Source organism: Platalea leucorodia (genome assembly GCF_965183815.1).
Source record: "Platalea leucorodia genome assembly, contig: HAP1_HAP1_SCAFFOLD_436, whole genome shotgun sequence".
Lineage (NCBI taxonomy): Eukaryota > Metazoa > Chordata > Aves > Pelecaniformes > Threskiornithidae > Platalea > Platalea leucorodia.
Genome location: NW_028121151.1, coordinates 1 through 24,196, shown reverse-complemented (window position 1 = coordinate 24,196; position 24,196 = coordinate 1). Strand labels below are relative to the sequence as shown.

The 24,196-nt window shown below is 43.2% G+C and overlaps 1 protein-coding gene across 1 annotated transcript; it reads left to right on the top strand.

Moving 5' to 3' along the window:
* Window positions 1-17,705: 17,705 nt before the first annotated feature.
* Window positions 17,706-18,755, top strand: LOC309604182 (olfactory receptor 10A7-like; the record flags this gene model as incomplete). Its single annotated transcript, XM_082339114.1, has 1 exon — window positions 17,706-18,755. The coding sequence occupies one exon, from the start codon at window positions 17,706-17,708 to the stop codon at window positions 18,753-18,755; it is 1,050 nt and encodes a 349-aa protein (XP_082195240.1).
* Window positions 18,756-24,196: the final 5,441 nt, after the last annotated feature.

Sequence of the window (24,196 nt, the reverse complement as noted above, 5' to 3'; positions counted from 1 at the left end):
CTGGCTTTAGGTGATCCTACTTGAGCAGGGGAGGGTTGGACCAGTTGACCTCCAGAGGTCCCTTCCAACCTCAACTGTTTTGTGATACTGTAATATTGTCTACCTTGATTTCAGAATGTTGACTTCCACAGTATCATCACAGAGAAGCTGATTAAGTATTGGCTGGATGAGCAGACGGTGAGGTGGATTGAAAACTGGCTGAACAGTCAGGCCCAGAAGGTGGTGATACATGGCACAAAGTCTAGTTGGAGGCCAATAACTAGAGGTCTACCCCAGGGGTCAGTACTGGGTCCAGTCCTGTTCAACACTTCACTAATTATTTGTATGATGGGGCCTCAGCAATTTTGCTGTTAACACAAAACTGGGAGGAGTGGCTGATACACCATAGAGTCATGATGCCATCCAGAGGGACCTCAACAGACTAGAGAAATGGGCTGAATGGAATCTCATGAAGTTCAACAAGGGGAAGTGCAAAGTCCTGCACCTGGGGAGGAACAACCCCATCTAGGATGGGGGGATAAAGACTGTGAATTGTTAAATAGATTAATAGATTAACTCAAAACCAAATTCTGTTCCACTGCTTGTTTTTCAACAAATCTTTCAAGATTGAGGACCTATCACCAAAGCTTAGACATCTGAAAGTTAGAGATGCACTGTAAGTTGTTCTTCAACTGATTCATCAGTGAATAGAAATCAAGGACCCTCTAGCCAGAGGGAGACCCCATGCTGATGTCCTTTAGCTTGGTGTTAGTAGAGAAGGCAGCCTGTACATAACAAATTGTTGTTTCTACACAGCTTCAAAGCACAAACATGTGAGTTACTTATACCTGGTGGTACACTTTGAGGAGAAGTCATATCTGGCCCATTAAGAACCACATTTCTTCAAGAAAGAAGACTCAAGAGAGAAAAAGATGGAAAGAAACCATTAGCAATGCACAGCTCCAAGCAAATCCCAACCTAACATACCAATTCCTGAATGTTATGCAAACTCTGACATAATTTGCAAAGAACCTGACATCACTTTAAATGTTCTAAAAAAAATCATGTTACAAGCACCTCCAGATAGCAATCATCCTGTATGAAGTAGCGAGACAACCGGGATGGCAGCGGGAAGTGCCTATGTTTTTCCTTCTTTTACAGAGGCAGTCTAGGACTGGTATTCAGTTATGTATACCTAGCTGTAGAGAAACATTTTAGGCCCTATGTAGTGTCCCAGCTGGGCTCTAAGTAGCATTCCAGAAGGATAAGTTCTTAAGTTCTGGATCACATCCACCATCCTGTGTTAAAAGTGATGTACTTCATGTTGTAAAGAATTGCACTACAGACCTATGTTTAGGCAATTGAATCCAGTCCGTATGCTGAAGACATGTAAGTTTGGAGGTCTCAGTGTGGAGTTAAATCCAAACTTAACTGCTTTTGCTAAGTGAAAAGATACACTGGCTATCCTCTGTTTTCTTTTTAGTGTTCATGCATAAATTGGTCATAAATTGGGACTTTTCAATTGGCAGCAAAGGTATCTACATATATGGATCAAGTTTCACATATAAGAGAAGTTTGGCACCCATGTTCCTGACTGCTTCACTATGTTTTAGTTTAGCATGGTACGAAGAATTTAATTCAGCCCTTCTATCCATTTATCATAATCTTGTCATTTTATTTCCTCATCTTTTTTGCACTTTTTTTTTTTTTTTTTTTGGTAAAGTGGTATGTGATGCACGTGTTCTACCTTGCACACACTCTAGCTGCACAATGGTTTTGGGATAAATTATACATTCTAATTCTAACTGGAATATTGCTCTTCGAAAAGACTAGTGTAATATAGAGAGCTCTTTCCCCTCACCCCTGCAATCATAGCACTACTTTTTGGTAAACAGCTATAGTATCCAGTTACAATCTGTGCATCCCATTTCTGAGGTTTTTAACCTTTACCTTTTATGCCTAATCACATGAAAAATTAACAATTTTTGTTGATACCATCTTTCAGTAACACTTGCATCATACACTATTTGTAAAAGAACTGGGATAAAATATTCTGGAAATCTTGAATTTCTCAAGTAAATTACTTCCTCTCCTCTCCTCTCCTCTCCTCTCCTCTCCTCTCCTCTCCTCTCCTCTCCTCTCCTCTCCTCTCCTCTCCTCTCCTCTCCTCTCCTCTCCTCTCCTCTCCTCTCCTCTCCTCTCCTCTCTTCTCCTCTCCTCTCCTCTCCTCTCTTGTCCTCGCGATCTATCCTTTCAGGTCTTACCAGTGAAGTTCAAGTCACAGCACTCAGTCTTACCTGTAAGGCCTGCCTGTCAGTCTCAGCTATTTTCAGTGGCATGCAGCCTCTCTGGATCCCACTGCTATTGGGATTCTAAGTGTGAAAGCACCGTAAAGACCTGACCCACTGTTCACAAATGCCCTGTGTACCTATCTCATGCATATAGCCCATCCATCTTCATCCTCTCAACCCTGATTTTCTCTCTCTTGACAGGAACAGGATTACCCCAGTTCTTTCAGTTGCTGATGTTGACAGACATGGGCATATCCATGTAGGCTTGTGGGGGACACCTGTGCCTTACCTCTGTTGCTCCCTAGGGCTCTCAGCAGCCTCAGTGGTTTCGGGTACTGAGGCTCTGTCAAGTGGAATTGGAAAACTGGTCTTTGTTTTTATGGGCAGAGCACACCTTATATAAAAAAATATTAACAGTCTAATATAAGAATCGTTATTATTCCAGATCTAATTATTACAGAAAAGGAAATAATCTATGCAGAAAAGGTTTCAATAATAGTAATAGATAGTATAGTTGAAATATATCCACACTTCCTAGATTTTGATCTTTTTTCTGATGCTATGCTCACCTTCACACTGCTCCACTGGGTCCTCAGGTCAGTGGTTTCAGTCTGATGTTGTTGGTGAGGGTGTTACAGTAGGTCGTCAGCATCTGGAATCCTTCTCCTGGAGGAGTGATGTTGATATTGTTAGTTTCTTCCTCCCTGTAGGATTCATCTGGAGTAATTTTTGTATGTTTGCTAACATGCTTTTAAGCTTTTCTCTTTCTTCACTTATCTGCAACCTCTGTGTTACATATAGATTTTCTGTATGTGTTCTGTTTTATGGATACTTGTTCTTTGTTCTCTTTGTTACCCCTGAAACCAGTTTTCTCCAATTCTAGGTCTGCATTTCTTTATCTGGACATTGGTGAATAGTTTATTACTGTCAGGTCTCATGTATCAAGCCTGTACCTCATCTCTTACCATCCCATGCCTATATTCCTCTACCCTTTCATGGGTCTATCTACTTTCTGGATCTCATACCCTTGGTCTATATAGTAGCTGTCTCCTAAGCTCTTGGTCCCTTCAGTTACTGGTTCCCTGATGATCCTCAGTCTCTCCAGTAGCCCATTATAAATGGGCAGGCGTTGTCTGTCTTCCTTCTCTTCATTTTCCCATGCGTTTCCTCCCTGATCCACCCAGATCCCTCCCTTTACTCCACCTGTGGCCCTTTCCCTAAACAACCCTGTACAAAGCCCAAATTTTCTTTTTCATTCTCCAAATTTCTCCCCATGTGCACACACCCATAATAAGTTTTATACCCCTTTATTCAATACTTCTTTGTTTGTGTAGCACTTGGGAGATAGTTTCACCTGTTGAATCACCTTTGATGGTTTTTGGGTGGCTGAGTCAGATGAATGAGGTTGGTTGTATTCCACATATCATCATTACTCCTCTCATCACTGTCTGTCTAAGTGAGTAGCTGTTAGCCAGATATCCTAACACAAAACATCATACTGCCATGCAGTAACAGATTTTCATAAATCCTTTTACAAAACTGTGACTTCAGTAAAATGATCCCTCCTAGTGGGATGGGGGAGAGAATTCGAAGGGTAAAAATGCAAAAATGTGTGGTTTGAGATAAAGACAGTTTAATAAGGAAAATAAGGAAAAAAAAACCAACCCAAAGAAAAACAAAAACAAGAAAAACAAGTGATGCAGAAAATCCCCAATTGTTCACCACCAGCAGGTCCCTGAGCAAAGGCTGGTCCCCCAGCAAACTTCCTTCTCCAGTTTTTACTGCTGAGAATAATGTCATATGGTGTGAAATACCCCTTTGGTCAGTTGGGGTCAGCTGTCGCAGCTGTATCCCCTCCCAGCTTCTTGCATACCCCCACCTTACTCACTGACGAGGCAGCATGAGAAGCAGACACTGTTCAGTAATGATAACTAAAACATCTGTGTGTTATCGACACTGTTTTCATCACAAATCCAAAACATAGGACCATATGAGCTACTATGAAGAAAATTAACTCTATCCCAGCCCAAACCAGTACAACTAAATAGGAAAAAAAACCATTAGCTTTAATGATATATAGATCTGTATGTGTTTTTTATTCTTTGACTCTTCTGCTGTGATGTGTGGCCATCGCAGGCATTGGTTTAAAGTTAATTAGGGTATGTGGGATGCCAAATATATGAACTGATTTGTGTTACAAGAACTTTCTGTACTGATAGTTCTATACTTGAACTAAATTAAGTCATGTTTTAAGCTATCTGAAAACCAGGAGTTTCTTTGTCATTTTCAACAAACTCTTTCACAGTCTTGTTTTTCAGAGTATAAGTAAGGACGTTTAACATGGGTATTAAGATGCTGTATTGGATTGACATTGACCTATCAAAGCCTATCAAAGTTGATGAAACTCTTAGTGCAGCACAAGTCCAGTAATGGTGGAAGTTCACAGCTGAAATGACTGATTGTAATGGGTTCACAGAAGCTTAAGCTGAAAACAGGAATACTGTTTACAAGAGCATATAAAAATCCCATCACCCATGCCCCAGATACTAGTTGGATACAGCCTTGTGTAATGAAAATGGTTGCATATGGTCATAACCATATTGATCATGTGCATATTGGTCATAATAGATTGCTGAGAGCATAAAACACTTCTGCACACGCTGACAAAAAAAAAAAAATGTACAATGCCATTGAGAGAAATGTTTTTCTCCTTTTGCAGGAAATTCTTCAGCATCTTTGGGACAGTCACTGTGGAGTAACACACATCAGCAAAAGCTAGATGATGTAGAAATGCATGGAGGACTGAAGCTGAGGATCCACTTTTATTGTCAGTGTCATTAGATAAATAAAGCCACCAGAAATGGTGAAATCTGGAAGTTGGGATCATTAGACAGTCCCAACAGAAGAAACTCAGTCACCACAGTTTGGTTTGGCATTAACATTTTGTCAGCAGCCAGGAGCCTGCAAAAAAAACCCCCAAACCTGTAAACTTGTGAAATCAAAAGATAAAACTTTAGGAAAACAGGCAGGTGTACCACAGTGATATACCAGGCACAAAATCTCCTGTAGGGTGAAGAGTGTAGAGGTACCACTGTACAAGTCACTGGTTAGAAGTTGCTGGGATGACTATGTGTAGTGTCTGGTCATGCATGCTCAAGAAAGGTAATTCAGTGTAGGCCCTCCAGAGAAGGAGTGCTGGTTAAATAGTGGTCTCAGTCTAGACAATCTCTGCTCTCAGTCTCTCAGTCTAGCAAATTTCTGCTCTCAGTCTCTTGTCTACTAGCCTGTTGGGAAGGTAATGTTCAGTTATAATGTTCAGTTTCATCTCCCCTAACATGACAAATGTTAGAATTGTCTCCCCAGCTCCACAAATACTTGATGTAGTCATTTACATATTTTTTACTTATCATTCCCAGATAACACAAAAGGGGCAAATGGAAACACTTGTAGATTGAAAAATAACAGGAGCGTAACAGCAAGGAGGATCTACGATGCATCACATGTTGCCCCTTCTCTGTGAATGATGACTGTGCAGCCATTTATGCAAGTGAAGGTCCACAAATAATATTTTAACTCAGCTCAAGTGTTCTGTTCCTCTTCTTCTTTGTTCCAGTTGCACACCAGGCTACCCTTGCTGACACCAATGTACTTATGATGTGCTCATGATTTACATCTTTTTATTTATTATTTTTACAGAGCCATTTCTGATTGCCCCTAAATAGATATTGTGAGGTTTCGAGAGAAATATACTTTTAACTGTCTATGTGCAGTTGACCAGGGGTTTTCTTTTGCCTGGTGAATAAAAAAGCCCCAGCAAGGAGTAGTGGGAAGTTCTGATCCAGCTAGAACACATTTAACCAACCAGTACAATAAAAAAAAATAGTGAAGAAAGGATTTTTGGTAAAATCAAAACATTTTTTGAACTCATCATTAATGTTTTGATTTTATTTTTATATTTTTAATATTATTAGAATATTTTCTGTGTATTTTTTCCCTTTAAGGAAAGTAATTTTTAAAATAATAAAGAAAGGCCTTTCAAGAAGCAGAGGTAGGTTCATTTTGAAAATAAATCATAGAATCATAGAATATCTCAAGTCAGAAGGGAGCCGTAAGTATAATGAAGTCCAACTCCCTGCTCCTTGCAGGACCACCTAAAACTAAACCATATGACTGAGAGTTTTGTCCAGATGCTCCTTGAACTCTGACAGGCTTGGTGCTGTGACCACTTCTGTGGGGAGCCTGTTCCAGTGGCCGACCAGCCTCTCAGTGAAGAACCTTTTCCTAATGTCCTAATGTTCCTGAACTTGCTCTGATGCAGCTTCATTTTGTTTCCAGGTGTCCTATCACTAGCCACCAGAGAGAGGCGATCAGCACTACCCCTCTGTTGCCCACCTTGAGGAAGCTGTAGACTGTGATGAGGTCAACCCTCAACCTTCTCTTCTCCAGGCTGAACAAACCAAGTGACCTCAGCTGCTCCTTGTAAGTCTTGCCCTCGAGGCCTTTCACCATCTTGGTCACCCTCCTCTGCACACACTCTAGCAGTTTGATATCCTTCTTATATTGAGGCACCCAAAACTGCACACGGTCCTTGAGGAGGGGCTGCTCCAATGCAGTGTAGAGTGGGACAATCACCTCCCCCAAATGGCTAGTTGTGCTGTGCTTGATGCACCCCAGGCCATGGCTGACTCTTCTGGCTGCCAGGGCACACTGTTGACTCATACTCAACTTGCCATCAACCCAACTCCCAGATCTCTTTCCGCAGGGCTTCTCTCCAGCCTCTCATCCCCCAGTCTGTATGTATAACCAGGATTACATCGTCGCAGTTTGTGATGGTGTGCTCCCCGCCCCCAACCTGACTTTTATCTCCCATAACCCTGCTCAAGCGAGACCCACCAGTGGCGGTTGTAATGGATGTATCTGGTTATATATAAAAATATTTTAGGTTTTGATGTTTTAAACGGATGAACCTGGCACCTGACAAATAGCAGTGTGTGGTCCTTCGGCTTAAACATTGATCCCAACCCTGACAGAAATAGGGAGGCTACAGTGCATGTACTTCATGCAGCCCCTGCCCTCCCTGATTCAAAAATTACTAACGTACTGCAATATCCGATTTCTGCTGCAGCACGAAATGGAATTTCTGAAGTCATAGCTGATTTGGGGAAATAACACATTATTTCCCGAACCCGCTTCCCATATAAGTCACCTGTCTGGCCAGTGTGGAAACCAGATGGGAGGTCATGTTTAACAGTTGATTATTGGCACCTGAATGCTAATACAGCTCTGCTAACAGCTGCTGTCCCAAACATTGCAGACTTAACATCTATTTTGCAAGCGGCTGCACACCCATGGATGGCTGCACTAGATGTAAAAGATATGTTATTTATGGTTCCCTTAAAGGAGGAGGATAAAGAGAAGTTTGCTTTCACTTTGGAGGGAGTACAATATACCTTTAACAGGTTCCCACAGCGGTATAAACATTCACCAATTGCTTATGCTGCACTTGCTGAACTTTTGATAGTATCACTCCCTCAAGATGTGAAACTGTACCAATATATAGATGATATTCTGATTGGAGGAACTTCCCCTGAGAAGGTGAGGGAAGCAGCACCAGCATAAGACAGATAGATAAAGCAGAAATTGAGATCCCACTCAGAAAACGTCAGGGGCCAAGTAGAGAGGTAAAATTTTTAGGTATTTGGTGGATAGCAGGCAGTGCAGTGATTTCTACAGATACCTTAAGAAAAATTGAAGAGCTGCAAATGCCCCAATCAAGGAAGGAGTTACAACAACTAACGGGAACTTTAGGGTGTTGGAGGAAGCACGTATCTGGATTTTCTATCATTTCCTGTCCATTATACTCACTCTTACAGAAAGACAAACTCTGGGAGTAGAAGTTAGAACATAAAGAGGTGATCAAAACTCTAACTGAAGAATTAAAAACGTATCAGTCCCTGGGACCAGTACACTCCCGTGACCCTATTATAGCTGAATGGGGTTTCACTGAACACGCTACTTACTGTAACCTGTTCCAAACTGGCCCCAATGGGCCAAAAAAGACCTTTATTGTTTAGCTCAACTGCATTTAAAGAAATAGAACAAAGATACTCTGAATGGGAAAAGGGACTTATATTTTTAGTTCAAGCAGTTAAAGAAGTTGAGAAAATAAATCAGGGACAACCTGTGCAAGCTAGAGGACCTTTTAATTTACTAGAAGCAATCCTAGAGGGGACAAAAACCCAATATCAGAAAATAGTATGCCTACCTAACAGGAGTTGCAGAAAATACACAATTAACTGAAGGACCCAGTAAGGTTTCCAAATTACAGATGCCCATAAACACAGACCCTTTAGTGTTACAACAACCTTTTAAATCTTCACCCATTCTGGATGCACCACCCCTCACTGTGGGTACACCGCTTTCTTGCAGTGAGAGGCCCAAAACTGAACACAGTATGGAAGGTGCGGCCTCACCAGTGCCGAGTACAGGGGGACGATCACTTCCCTAGTTCTGCTGGCCACACTATTCCTGATACAAGCCAGGACGCCATTGGCCTTCTTGGCCACCTGGGCACACTGCCGGCTCATATTCAGGCGGCTGTCGACCAACACCCCCAGGTCCTTTTCTACCAGGCAGCTCTCCAGCCACTCTTCCCCAAGCCTGTTAGCGTTGCATGGGGTTGTTGTGGCTCAAGTGCAGGACATGGCACTTAGCCTCGTTGGAACTCATTGTCCTGGTTTTGGCTGGGATCGAGTTAACTTTCTTCCTAGTAGCTGGTATAGTGCTGTGTTTTGCATTTAATATGAGAATAATGTTGATAACACACTGATGTTTTAGTCATTGCTAAGTGGTGCTTATGCTAAGTCAAGGACTTTTCAGCTTCCCATACTCTGCCAGCAAGGAGGTGCACAAGAAGCCGGGAGCGAGCATAGCCAGGACAGCTGACCCAAACTGGTCAAAGGCATATTCCATACCACATGACCTCATGCTGTCACGTCCCACCTGGGGAGGAGGGGGGAGGAGTGACTAAGGTTCACAAATCCTCTCGGTGTGGATTAAGGTGGGCCAACACTCAAGGTCCGTACACGAACACCAGCTTTAAGAGAAAGCTTCTATAGAGACAGAGGTGGAGTACAAATATTTGATACCCACCAACCCTCTCACGATTATATCCACCCCAGCTATGCAGCTAAGCTATGCAGCTTTATGGAAAATCAAGGTAGGCCGTGCAGTACTCTTAACTACAATTTATCAACTTTGACGACTTAATTACCTTAGGAGAAGTGAAAAAGAGAGAGGGAGAGAGAGAAAAAGAGGAGAATCACCAGTCCTGGATGCAGTGTTGGACCTGTCAATGGGGTTATTTGGTGGAAAGAGCCCCCGAGAGCGAGTGAGAGTCCCTATTTATGGATTTCAGTCTCTGGACTTCTGGAACCTTCTCTCGTCTCCACTCTTCCAGGAGTGGACTTCTGGAACCTTCTCTCGTCTCCACTCTTCCAGGAGTGGACTTCTGGAACCTTCTCTCGTCTACCACTCTTCCAGGAGTGGTAGAGATACCAGTCGAATTAAGAGGGGCAACCAGTCAGACCAAGAGGAGTGATACCAGGACCCTCCCCCAGGCAGTACGTGTGGGGGAGATAAGACACTTCACGGACTCTGGGGAATGGGGCCGAGGCTCCACAGGGCTCCCTCCCTTACCCTCACTCCAGGCTACCGTCCGGTCCTGGGTCCTAGCGACCATCACTCTGCATTGTGGTTTTAGCACCAAGGCTGTTTGAGACATCTCGTTGTTTTGCACTAGCAATTCTCTACACATGCTTAGTATATAAACTGGGGGCAATTGGCCAGGGGGCAGTGATCACTGCTTGGAGACTGGCTGGGCATCGGTTGACAGGTGGTGAGCAGTTGCATCACTTGTTTTTCCTGTTTTTTTTTTCTCTGTCTCTTTGTATTGTTTTCCTTTTTATTATTATTATTAATATTATTATAATTATTTTATTTTACTTTATTTGGTTTTATTTATTTTATTTTATTTCAATCATTTAACTGCTTTTATCTCAACCCACGAGTTTTCTTACTTTTACCCTTCTGATTCTCTCCCCCATCCCACCGGGGCTGGGGATACCATTACTGTAGATACTAGCAATCACTCAAATATTTGTGTTTGTAACTTTGCTAAAGTTGTGGGATGCAACTTTAATTATTCAGCTCCTGTTAGGTCTTATCAGTTGTTACAATCTAATTATACATTGAGTCAAGATTTATTGCCTGCCCCCATCGGAATGAATCTTACATTGGTGAAGAAACCACTACAACATGATGACCTGTGTCAACTGCTAGAACGCGTCTGAAACAATGTACACAAAACTCTAATCACCATTCGTCACGATACAGAAGAGAGACACCTGTCTTGGAAAGAGTGAAGAAGGATGGAGAACACCATTGGTGGGAAACTCTTCTTGGATGGTCACCAACAGCAAGGGGAGTTTTTAGTCTCATGCTTCACCCAGTTGTGATTTTACTAACTCTAACATTAATGTGTCTATTGCTTATAATCATATTCTATATAAAGGCGTGGTACACGATAAAACAAAAAACCCAGCTCCAACCACCCAAAACATACAAGCTAACACCCAGCAAATAGCAATACTTCCTCTATCTACTTACCTGTAGATGGACCTGTAAGTGCATAAATTATCAATATACTATTTATGGCACAGAGGCAAGAGGTGACCGTACCACCACTCTGTGAGAATATGATGAATTGACCATAGTCACGGGGTGGAGCATGACAGTGTGCTCCCCCCGCCCCCAACCTGACTTTATCTCCTGTAACCCTGCTCAAGCGAGAACCACCAGTGGTGGTCGTAATGGATGCATCTGGTCGTGATGGCCGCGTCTGGCTCAAAGTGGATTTGGGAAACAGATAACAACACAATAGCCAAGGGCTAATTTGAACAACGTGCCCACCTAACCACAGTGCTGGTCAATGTCCGACTCAAGTCAAATTTGGAAGAAACTAAAATCTGTGGTCAGTATGCAAATATGACTATGAGTCAATCATCTTACCCCCATATATAGTGAGCAGCCCAAGAGCCCTTTGAGCTCTCCTGCACAGCAGCAGCCTGCACAACAGGATCTCCCCTCGAGTAGGGACGCCTCTCAAGGTTACGCGTGCTGCAGAGGTCCCTTACTCCTCAATACTGAGAGATTCCTTGCTGCAACAGATCCTCAGTAAGTGACTAATAGCTTGCTAAACATTGTAAGCTTCACTAAGATTGTATCTTAGATTGATTGTGCACATATAATCCTTTAGACACAAACTGTTGACCAAGTCTGGGATTAGGACTGGATCCAGCCACACCTAGACCCCTCTGAGTAGGAGTTTAGAAAGCAAAGGGGTCCTCTCTGAACCTCGTGACTCAACGGGAGGGTCTCCCCGATGCGTCTGACTGACTTACCCTGTCCTCTATGCAGTAAATAATCAAGTGTACCTTATCATAGAATCGTAGAATAGTTTGGGTTGGAAGGGACCTTTAGAGGTCATCTAGTCCAACCCCCTGCAACGAGCAGGGGCATCTTCAAGTAGATCAGGTTGCTCAGAGCCCCATCCAACCTGACCTTGAATGTTTCCAGGGATGGGACATCTACCACCTCTCTGGGCAACCTGTTCCAGTGTTTCAGCACCTTCATCGTAAAAAATTTCTTCCTTGTATCTAGTCTAAATCTACACTCTTTCGGTTTAAAACCATTACCCCTTGTCCTATCACAACAGGCTCTAAAAAGTTTGCTTTTTTTTTGCTAAAAAGTTTGTCCCCATCTTGCTTATAAGCCCCCTTTAAGTACTGAAAGGCTGCAATAAGGTCTCCCCAGAGCCTTCTCTTCTCCAGGCAGAATAACCCCAGCTCTCTCAGCCTTTCTAAATAGGAGAGGTGTTCCATCCCTCCATCCCAAATGGTCAGAGACCATTTTTGTGGCCCTCCTCTGGACCTGCTCCAACAGGTCCATGTCTTTCCTGTGCTGAGGGCTCCAGAGCTGGATGCAGTACTCCAGGGCGGGTCTTATGAGAGCAGAGTAGAGGGGGAGAATCACCTCCCTTGACCCGCTGGCCACGCTTCTTTTGATGCAGTCCAAGATACGGTTGGCCTTCTGGGCTGCAAACGCACATTGTCGGCTCACGTCCAGCTTTTCATCCACCAGTACCCCCAAGTCCTTCTCCGCAGGGCTGCTCTCAATCCCTTCATTCCCCAGCCTGTATTGATACTGGGGGTTGCCCCAACCCAGGTGCAGGACCTTTCACTTGGCCTTGTTAAACCTCATGAGGTTCTTGCGATCGAATCTTGTTAAACCAGTCTCATTTACTGTTAAACTTTGTTAAATCACTGGTTTGTGTCAATAAACATATTGCTGCTTCTCTCTTATGAGTAAAGTGCATCACTCCATCCACAACACAGGTGGAGAATCCTGACCTTGCTCTTGCTAAATTTCATATGGTTGGTGATTGCCCAGCTCTCTAGCCTATCCAGGTCTCTCTGTAAGGCCTGTGTACCCTTGAGGGAGTCCACAGCTCCTCCTAGTTTAGTATCAATGAATGACCTAAATATTTATCTGGAAAAAAAGCTAGGATAAAATACTTAGTTTTTCTAACATCATTTAGGGAGAAGGAGACAAGCAAATAGTTGCCTCATTTGCTCACAATTTGCTAATTATTTATGTTAATGTATTTATCTCCCTCTTTACAATTCCATACTTTCTTGGTGATTTTGCTGCTCCTAAAAAATAATATCTCAGCCCCTCCTCCACGAAGGAGGCATTCAGACAGAAATAAATAATGCAAACTGTTTAATTTAATATTAAAACAACCACATCATGTCTGACTTTGAAAATCTAGAGCACAGAAATCCACCTCTTACCTAGTAAGGATTAATCTGTAACTAGTGGAGAGAAATAGATATTTTCTTGGCATTTATCTCACGGATGAGATGATAGATAATTCCTTTGGAATTTCTGTTTCTCTCTGTAATGACTACAACCAGTCAACAATTAATTAAAATATAAATGGCTACTTGTTAAGCATTTTAATCTGAACACATTAATACCTCCAAAGGTGGAACAATTGTACTAGCTCAGTAAGAAACAGATAACAATAGTTAAAGGGTAACAGTGTCAAAAATTAAAACTCACTCATCAGTTGCTGGTCCCTTCTAGTACAAGGGTGTTGTCCCCTCCTACAGGCTCCAAACAGCATCAGCTTCTTAGGTTAGCTGTGAAGGGCTAGTGAGTTACTGAAGCTTCAAACAAGAAAATTGCCTGAGAGAAAAACAATGGGGTGGACTCCTTGCAACACTTGCTCTGCTGATACTGCTGTCTTAGGTAGTTCCTGGCCTCGGGGTATAGGGTCTGAAGCTGTTGCTGCTGGGGTGATTCTCTTTTTTCTATAGCAATGCTCTTTCACTACAGTAATTCACCAAGTAATGAAAGAGTTTCTGCTTTATACTGCAGCACAGGTGAAGTCTGAGGTTAAGCTATTCGCTTTAGCTGGTTGTGTAGGAAGGCTTCATCTGCAGTTGACAGAAAGATGTTCCTTCATGGGCAATTTCATCTAAAGCATCTTAGACATTCATATTAGGCTGCAGTGTGCCACTCCAAACAGGTAAGAAAGGGATTGGTGCCTATTGATGAAGGTAACTCAGCTATGGGGTTCTGTTAGTCCATCATCCTAAGGGCAGGAATCTAAATTTGAGTCTGCCTTTATAGTCAGTGAAGAGAATATACATCCAGGCTCTTAGACAAGAAAGAGGTCGCTACAGCATTCAGATCTTAGAAAAGTAGGTCAGGTTGGTAGACAACTCCACGACACAGAGAGACAAAGATGTGTATTACCTGTAGTTTCTTTATGCACATGCTGCAGAAGGACATCTGCCAAAGTAACTCAATGTGGCAGGATATTTTTACCCTTTAAGTGCCAAAGGTCAGACTTAAAAAGATTGAAAAGAAGATTAAAAAGAAAAAGGCACTCTACTACAAATATAAAAGGACAATTATACAATTCCTGGTGTATTGGGTGTACGTGGCAAGGTTTCAGTAGCGGGGAACTGCAGCTCATGGAAAGCCCACACTAGACCAGGTTTATCCTGAGAGGCTGCAGACCCCAGAGAAGACCCACGCTGGAGCAAAGGAAAAGTGTGAGGAGGAAGGAGCAGCAGAGGTAAACTGTTATGAACTGATGGTAACCCCCCATTCCTGGTTGAGCCCAGGAAAAAGGGGAAGGTGGGGGGAAGCTGTTTTAGTTTTGTCTTTGTTTCTCACCATCCAATCTATTTTAACTGGCAATAAATTAAGTTAATTTTCCCCAAGTCACTCGGTTTTGCCCATGACGGTAATTGGTAAGTGACCACCCTGACCCACAAGCTTTTCTACCGTATTTTCTCACCCTGTCCTGTCCTGTCCTGTTGAGAAGGAGGAGTGAGAGAGCAGCTGGGTGAGAGCCTGGCAGCTGGCCAAAGCCAGGCCACCACACATGGCTAAAGGCATTTGCATTCACACGAATGAGAGAATTCACACAAATGAGAAAGCCACTAAACTCATGGCAGACCAGAAGCAGGATAAGATCTGCATGGTGTACAGTCAGGGAGTGGGGGCTCAAGTCAAACCTTTTGCAACAGGACAAAATTAATGGCTCCTCTGTGACATTTCCCAGCTGTGATGCACTGGTACAAGAGCTTTCTTCTTGTTCCACTCGTTTGACTTGTCTTTCTAGATTTTTCAGGATACAAAGCTAGACTTTGCTGGAGTTGATTAAGTGTTAAATACTTCAGTCTTGAATTGACATCACCTAACTTTTCACCTGTGTCTTACGCTGAGTTACCACACCATCATGGAGAGTGCTTCAGATGACCAGCAGACATCTACCAAAAGAAATCTACCATTTCCAGAATAAAGTGGACAAAAGCAGTAAAAAAAAAAAAAAAAAAAAAAAAAAAAGTCTGTAAGATAAGCCGTTATTGTACTACTGCTTGGCATATTTAGGGTTATGTGATACATTGGTATCCTATTGCAATGCTCTATATTCGTAACACCATTGCTACTCAAGGATTTTTTAATGATCTCTTGAAAGTCTCTTCGGCTACTGGGAAATCAACATACGTCAAATTCCATTTTTTTTCCCTAATATTGGTAAACTAGATAAGAAAAAGAATAAGAGAATATCCTATTATTACTGTTAACAATTATATCACTTACTTGTACAACACTGAACATGTGGAAGGAAAGTTTGCTTATACTATACTTAGACTGCTAGTATGTCCTAAAACATACTGCATGTTTATATAGACCATGGATAACAAAAGATCACTTAACATATGATTTCATCATACCAAAAAGTTTCTGCCTGGAGACCTGATCCTACTGGGAGCACATGAAAATTCAAATACCTCCACCCATTAGTTGTAGGAGCCTTTGGAAGCAGAGAGGAGACGCTGCCTCTTACAGAGGAAAACAAAGGGATTTTTTTGTTTTTTCTTTTTTTCTCTCTATTCATAATTTCTCTTCCTCTCTGCCTTTGGAATTATTGCCCCTACTGAAGAGAGAGAGAGAAAACTCTACCAGTTTTAGTAACATAAGGTAATATTTCAATTTCTATTCCTGAATTCTTAGTTGGTTCCTAAGGCAAAACCAAAACATAAGTGTGTTTCCATGGTTTATTTTTCTAATTGGAGCCTGGAGCTCCAATTATGATATATAAGAGGAATCTATCCCACCTACCTTTAGGCACTGTCAATGCAGATTTTTACATCTGAATTACTCACTCGCTCATCCGAGGGAAATAGGAGCCTCTGCGGCATCAGCGATTCGTATTATTTTAGATGTCTATGGCGGAGAAACATGAATTATACTGACAGTAGACTTGCTTATTTCTATTGTCTGTAGAAAACTTTGGCAACTGTAGCTGCCTATTTTGCTGATAAATATGTTGAACAAATGAATCACAGTGTCTGTACTTTCTCCTCTCCTCATTTTCTCTTTTGTCATTGCTAAGGAAAAGAAAAAGGCATTTTCAGAAATCCTAAAAAGCCAAAGACTCCAAAATCTTAAGCTACTTTATCATTATTAGTGATACGGTTTGAGTGCTGTGTAGGTAGCGAGAGTCTTCCTTCGTCTGTGGATGGAAACCACAATCCCACTGGACATACAGATATCTTCATGGGACTCTAAGCAATTTATTTCTCATTATTATTTTGGAATTTTTGTTACACATATATATACACATATTTTCTCATCTCATGCACGTGAACCCTGAAGACAAAATGTTAATCTTTAGTTCTCTAAGAGTAAAACTGAACTCCATGATCCTGCAGGCCACATTATCTCAATCCCAATGGTGTAAACACAGAAAAAAAAATATGATTCTATTATTCTCTTTATGTGTCTTTCAAAAATCAGCCAAGTATGTTTTGGCTGAAACAGTCCAGGAAGTTTTCCAGACAAGTAATTCTGTTAGCAGATCTGATGAGACGATAAATTCCCAGAAAAAGGCGTAGATGCAGGCGAACACTTTTATGTGGGCAGCTGTTTGTATGCTGAGCATCTTTTTACTCCGCAGAGCTTATCTTAAATGAAAACTCAGAATATGGGCTTTATATGATTTGATGAAACAAACGTAAGTGCATGAACACTTTTATTAATTTAAATTTGTTTAGGTTTGGATTGTACTTTTGCAGGGTTAACAATGAAAAGAATGTAGGTAGATCACTGCTGCTTGAGTCAAACCAGTAGGTGGCAAGCCACACGATCTCCGTATCACCTAGCTTAGAGCACCAATAATTAAATGAATTTCGGTTAATTCCAGCTATCCAAAAATTTGGTCATTGTATACTCACTTCATTATCAATGATACCACCAAGCCTGGCATCCTTGGACGTCCATCTTAGAAGGAAAGAAATTGTGCTTCTGTCTTGTGCTGCGTTTCTCATCATTAAATATAAAGTGACTCTAAGATGACTGGCTCAAATGTAGATGTCTATAGACACTTAGATGCTGAAGTTAACTGGGAGACATCTGGCCCATCCAAAGTGAAATTCTCCTGTCTCATCATAGATGCCACTGTTACGCTAAGGTGACCTGCCCTTTGGAGGTATCCATCTCTTTCTGTATAAAATAAACACAGAATGGTTATCTGAAATTTGTATGTCTATCTTCTGTTCACCTAATTTAGAGAAGATGAATCCCAGCCTGTGACTGTTAAAAATGATCTTGTACAGGTTCCCCAGCTGAGATGTTTTACACTGGGGTCACTCTCATATCCAATCCAAGTTTCGCCTCGTGTTTTAAACCCCATTTTACTTGCAACTGTAGCTATTTCTGAGACCACAAGTCTGTCCCAAGCTACTAATCCTTTTGTAGTGTAGGTTTTTGCGTTTTTTTTTCTCTTTTAGGATGGGACCCGTTGAGGAAATGAAGCCAGGAAACCAAACCGTCACGACTCACTTCTTACTTTGGGGGTTTGCCTTCCATGGCAAGATGCAACTCCTGTTTTTCACGCTGATTTCCATCATGTTCCTGGCCATCTTGATAGGAAACTTTCTCATTGTTGTGATCACAACCATTGACCCTGTCTTACACATGTCCATGTACCACTTCCTAAAGAATCCTGCCTTGACAGAGACCTGCTACAGCCTGAGCATTGTCCCCAAGATGCTTGTGATTCTGCTGGTGGAGAGAAAAATGATTTCCTTCACATCTTGTGCCTTGCAGCTCAACTGCATTGTTCTTTTTGTCACCTGTGAGTGTTTCCTCTTAGGTGCAATGGCTTATGACCGGCAAGCGGCAATATGCCATCCAGTGCTTTATGCCACCGTGATGAACAGGGATCGCTGCTTCAAGATGGCCATTAGGTCTTGGCTGTCTGGTGTCCCTGTGACTCTGGACTTCACGACATGGTTATTCACCCTGCCCTTCTGTGGGAGAAATAAGGTCGATCATTTCTTTTGTGATGTTTCTCCTGTGTTGAAGCTGGTGGGTGCAGACACAGCCTTGCTTGCACTACTGATTTTTATTGCTATTGTCATAATAGTGACGATTCCCTCTTCTCTGATAGCCATCTCTTACCTTCACATTATCCATGCAGTTCTTCAGATACCCTCAGCTGTGGGCCAGAGGCGAGCCTTTTCCACCTGTGCAGCTCACCTGGTGGTAGTGACTCTTTTCTACAGCACAGCTGGCATCACTCACCTGCGACGCAAGTCCAGCCTCTCATCCAGCATGAAGAAAATGGTTTCCCTGTCTCACGCAGTTGTCACCCCCATGCTCAACCCCATCATCTACGGCTTGAGGAATCAGGAAGCCAAGCAAAGCCTGAGCAGATGCATCGACAAGTGGTTACTTAGGAAGCAGATGGCTGTTTTTTCTCCATCCAGGCGATGGATCCCTTGTAGCTGCACAGAACATAAGTGTTTCCCTAGTAAAAGAATTAAATGGAATTTATGAATGAAGTGAAATGCCTTTCAAAAAGACCCATGCTACTTTAGCAATCCTTTGCTGTTAAATCCATAAAATATCTGGCCTTTTTTACTCGGTGTATTAGAACAAATAAATTGTTGTTACCTCTGGCCTCACAAACAAATAAGTAAACCTGACTCAGCGTAGGAATATTACAAAAGTGGATTATAAAATTCTTATCCTCCCCCATCATTCTACCTCTATGTCCATAAGTATATGATGTCTCTGGCTTGGGAAAAAAGAAGTTTGTTTTCCTCTCCATGAAAGCAGAAGTGATAGCCTGCAACTTTTCCCCCTCAAAAAAAAAAACAAACCAACAAACACCTCAAAAATGAGTTGAGAAACAAGCTAGTACCTTATGATTGGAGGGGAGGAGCTGTGTCTCCTGGAAGTGTCCTTCCTACTGATGGGAGAGACCGGGTTCAAGTCTAGACTTGATCTGATTTTTTTCCCTCTCAGAACAAAGATCTCTTTCCCAAACTAGCTAGTAACTTGCTCAGTTCAAAACAGAAAGGGTAAACTGAAACATTGTCAGCCAGCTGCAGTAGCTTTGTTGTAATTAATTCCCTCCTCATGTTGACTGAAAGAAAGCTATGGGAGAGGATTGTTTCTTAATCATTGAACCTGATACTTTCTGTCTGATTCTTTTTCTGGCTTGCCAGATGGAGTGTTCATCAAAGTGAAATGTGACTTGCACTTTTATTTTCTCTCTGCTTATTTCGATCTAACTTCAACCCCAATTCTGGTCTTGCTTATATCTGAGCAGCATTTTCTCTTCCAATTTGTGTGATTAATACCTAATTTACACCACTGTCTCTTAGACCAGAAGTAACAAAGGCACTCTACCACAAATACAAAAGGACAATTACACAACTCCTGGTGTATTGGGTGTATGTGGCGAGGTTTTGGTAGTGGGGAACAGCAGCTCATGGAAAGCTCATGCTAGAGCAGGTTTATCCTGAAGGACTGCAGCCCCCAGAGAAGGCCCACACTGGAGCAGGGGAAAAGCGTGAGGAGGAAGGAGCAGCAGAGGCAAATGGTTATGAACCGACCACAACCCTCCATTCCTCATACCGCCTGCGCAGCTTGGGGCTGGGAGGAGGTAGAAGATTTGGGAATGAAGGAGTGAAGTTGAGCCTGTGAAGAATAATGAGGGGTGGGGGAAAGGTGCTTTAGTTTTGTCTTTGTTTCTCACCATCCAATCTATTTTAATGGGCAATAAATTAAATTAGTTTTCCCCAAGTCAGTCTGTTTTGCCCGTGATGGTAATTAGTCAATGATCTCCCAGTTCTTACCTCAATTCAAGAGCTTTTTCATCTTATTTTCTCCTCCTGTCCTGTCCTGTGGAGGAGGGGGCATGAGAGAACAGCTAGGTGGGAGTCTGGCTGCAGTCCAAGGTCGACCCACCACAGTAGTATGAGTTACAAGTGTTGGTAAGAGGGGATTTTGGGAATAAGAAACAGATAAAATGGGAAATAAAAAGAAAGGTATGGGGTAGAAGGATGAAATATTTTAATGCAGTGTGGGTTAGGTAAGAGGAAAGGTTTGAGTAGGCTATAGAAATGAAACAACATGTGAATGGGATGGTCAGAGGATCCTTCGATGTATCAGATAATGTTGGACCTGAGCACAACACAGATGGTGTGGAATAAGGGGTGGAGATTGTACTGTGTCTGGCTGGGATGGAGTCAACTTTCTTCATAGCAGCCCCTATGGTGTGTGCTTTGCCTTTGTGGCTCAAACACCAATATTTTGGCTGTTGCTCAATAGTGCTTGTACCGAGTCAAGTCTTTCTCTTCAGTCCCACCCCCCACAAAGACCAGTAGGCTGGGAGTAGGGAAGAGGCTGGTAGGGGGACACAGCCAGGACAGCTGACCCAAACTGCCCAAGGGGATATTCCGTACCATATGTTGTTTTGCTCAGCAATAAAAGCTCAGGGAATGCAGGAGGAAGGGGGAATGTTCATGGTTAAGGTGTTTGTCTTCACAAGCAACAGCTAGGCATGCTGAGCCCCTGCTTCCTAGGAAGTGGCTGGACATCTGCCTGACGACGGGAAATAGTGAATTAGTTCATTTTTTGCTTGTGTGTACGGCTTTTGCTCTCCTTATTGAACTGTCATTACCTTGATCCACGAGTCTTTTCACTTCCCTTTGATTTTCTCCCCACGGGAGAGGGGAGTGGGCAAGAGGTAGGAGGCTTACACAGTTGCAGAAAAGAATAAACTGAGTCACTTGGCCTTTTGCAGTTAACCCACTCCCTCATACAAACAGTTTTCCACTTTTACTTCTGCGTTCAGTAAATACCTTGTGCTTGTATAAACATGTCTTCAGTTGAAACATATCCTCCCAAAGCTCCTGTTTGTGGTGTTATGCTGGCATGGAGCCTGAAGTCACCGCATCCTGACACTTTGGTTCTCATTTGGACAGCGTGAATCTCTCCTCTGAACATAGCGAGTAGTCATGGGCCATTAAACAAAGCTAGCAAAGGCAGTGTAGACATAGCCTATATGGTGAAAAAATTTGAACGCCTTTGTAAGGATATGTGGAAGGGCAGTGCCTGCTCCTTTAGAACTACCTGGTCAAGGACCTTTTTCAATGCAACAAGGGATGATGAGAAAGGGAGGAAGCAATGAACAAGAACTTACAGGGACACAAATCTGACCGACAAATGATAAGGGAGACAGTGAGGAGAACCCAACCTGGTCAATCAATGACCCAATGAAGGGGAAACAAAGGGAAGGTAGACTGAAGAGGGTATAAAATGGGCTGGTCACATGTAAAACGGGGCCAGTCAGTGCACTTGTCTGGCTAAGCGCTGCACCTCATCTCCACAGTCTGTCCCATCATCTTATATGTTCTTATTAAATCTTTTCTCAGCTACCGCTGGGCCCTGTGTGTCTGTGAGTGAAAATTTGTACCAGCTGGAGTCAGACTGGGGGTGTGGATGCCCTGCAGCCTGTGGTGTCAGCTACTGGAGCGAGTGAGGTCACAGAAGGAGAATAACCAAAACTGTCTTAGAATTTGAGTGGTATGTAGGGCAGCCAAATCTCTGTATTGCTCCTACATGTTTGTGTGGGAGGCTGTTTTGCTTCAGAAAGGTGGTATCCTGGTATGGACCCCTTGGGGTGACTCCTGACTCCCCTGGCTCAAACAAGAAAGGAAGTGCATAGAAGGTGGAAACAGGGACAGGCAAACCAGAAGGAATATGGACCATGCAGGGATGGAGTTAGGAAAGCCAGCGCCCAGCTGGAGTTGGAACTAGCAAGGTACTGGAAGAGCAAGAAGAAGAGTTTCTAGATGTACATTGACAGAAAAAGGAAGGGTAAGGAAAATGTAAGTCCACTGGTCAATGGGCAGCAGACCTCGTGACCTAGGACATTGAAAAGGCTGGGGTATGCAATGCCTGTTTTGCCTTACATTTCACTGATAAGGTGTGCCTTCAGGGTCCCCAGTTCCTTAAGCCTACTAGCAAAGTATGTGGGAGCGAAGCAGCATGAGCAGGATAAGAAGACACAGCTAGAGCACTTAGGTCAATTGTACATACAAAAGTGCGTGAGACTGGATGGGAAACACCCAAGGGTTGTGTTGAAGGAACTGGTTGATACCCCTGCAAGTTCACTCTCTTTTGTCTTTGAAAGGTCATGGTGACCACAGGAGGTCCTGATGCCTGGAAAAAGGCAAACGTCACACCCCTCTCCAAAAAAAGGCAAGAAGAAGGAGCTGAGGAACTACAGTCTCACCTCAGTACCTGGGAAGGTGATGGAATAAATCCTTCTAATAGCCGTTCTGAGGTACATGAAGGACAAGAAGGTCGTTGGGAACAGCCAGCATGAATACAACAAAGGCAAATCAGGCCTGATCAATCTGACTGACTTCTATGATGAGATAACTGTCTGGACAGACATGGGAGGGCAGTGGATGTTGTATACCTTACTTTGAGCAAGGCCTTCAGTACAGTCTCCTACAGACTCCTTACATCTAAATTTGGAAGATATGCACTGGGCAAGTGGGTAATAATGTCAATGGTCAGGATTGCCAGGCTCAAATGGCTATGTGGTAAGAAGTCCTGCTAGCAGCTAGTTACTAGTGGTATTTCTCAGGGATCAGTACTGTGGCTACTACAGTTTAATTTCTTTATTGACAATCAGAATGATGGAATAGAGTGCACTCTCAGCATGTTTGCTGATGCTTCCAAACTGGAGGGAGTGGTGATGCATTGGAGGGAAGAGCTGTCTTCAGGAGGACATTGACAGGCCAGAAAAATGGTCTGACTGGAACCTCCTGAGGTTCAACAAAAGCAAATGAAAACTTGCACATCTGGGAAGAAAGGAACAACCCCACGTCACAGGGCAGGCCAGGGGATGTCGGGTCCTGCACTTGGACCACAACAACCCCATGCAACGCTAACAGGCTTGGGGAAGAGTGGCTGGAGAGCTGCCTGGTAGAAAAGGACCTGGGGGTGTTGGTCGACAGCCGCCTGAATATGAGCCGGCAGTGTGCCCAGGTGGCCAAGAAGGCCAATGGCATCCTGGCTTGTATCAGGAATAGTGTGGCCAGCAGAACTAGGGAAGTGATCGTCCCCCTGTACTCGGCACTGGTGAGCCCACACCTCGAGTACTGTGTTCAGTTTTGGGCCTCTCACTGCAAGAAAGATACTGAGGTGCTGGAGCGCGTCCAGAGAAGGGCAACGAAGCTGGTGAAGGGTCTACAGCACAAGTCTTATGAGGAGCCACTGAGGGAACTGGGGTTGTTTAGTCTGGAGAAGAGGAGACTGAGGGGAGAGCTTATCGCTCTCTACCACTACCTGAAAGGAGGTGGTAGCGAGGTGCGGGTCGCTCTCTTCTCCCTAGTAACAAGCAATAGGACTAGAGGAAACAGCCTCCGGTTGCACCAGGGGAGGCTGAGATTGGATATTAGGAAAAACTTCTTCACCGAAAGGATAGTCAGGCACTGGGACAGGCTGCCCAGGGAAGTGGTTGAGTCCCCATCCCTGGAGGTATTTCAAAGATGTGTAGATGTGGTGGTTAGGGACGTGGTTTAGTGGTGGATTTGGCAGTGTTAGGTTAACAGTTGGACCTGATGATCTTAAAGGTCTTTTTCAACCTAAACAATTCTATGATTCTATGACTGGGTAGAAAGCAGGTTTGCAGAAAAAGCAGCTTTTGGGCGTTTGGTGGGCAAGAAGTCAAATGTGTGCCAGCAGCATGTTCTTGCTGCAAGGAAGTCCAAATGCATCTTGGGCTGCACTGGCAAGAGCACAGGCAGCCGGTGGAGAGTACCAATCCTTCCCCTCTCTATGGCACTTCTGAGATCACATCTGGAAGAATGTATCCAATCTTGGACTGCCCAGTACTGGAAAGACATTGCCTAGTGGAGCAAGTCCAGTGGGGGAACACAGGGACACCAGGGTGATTAGTGGTCTGACACACT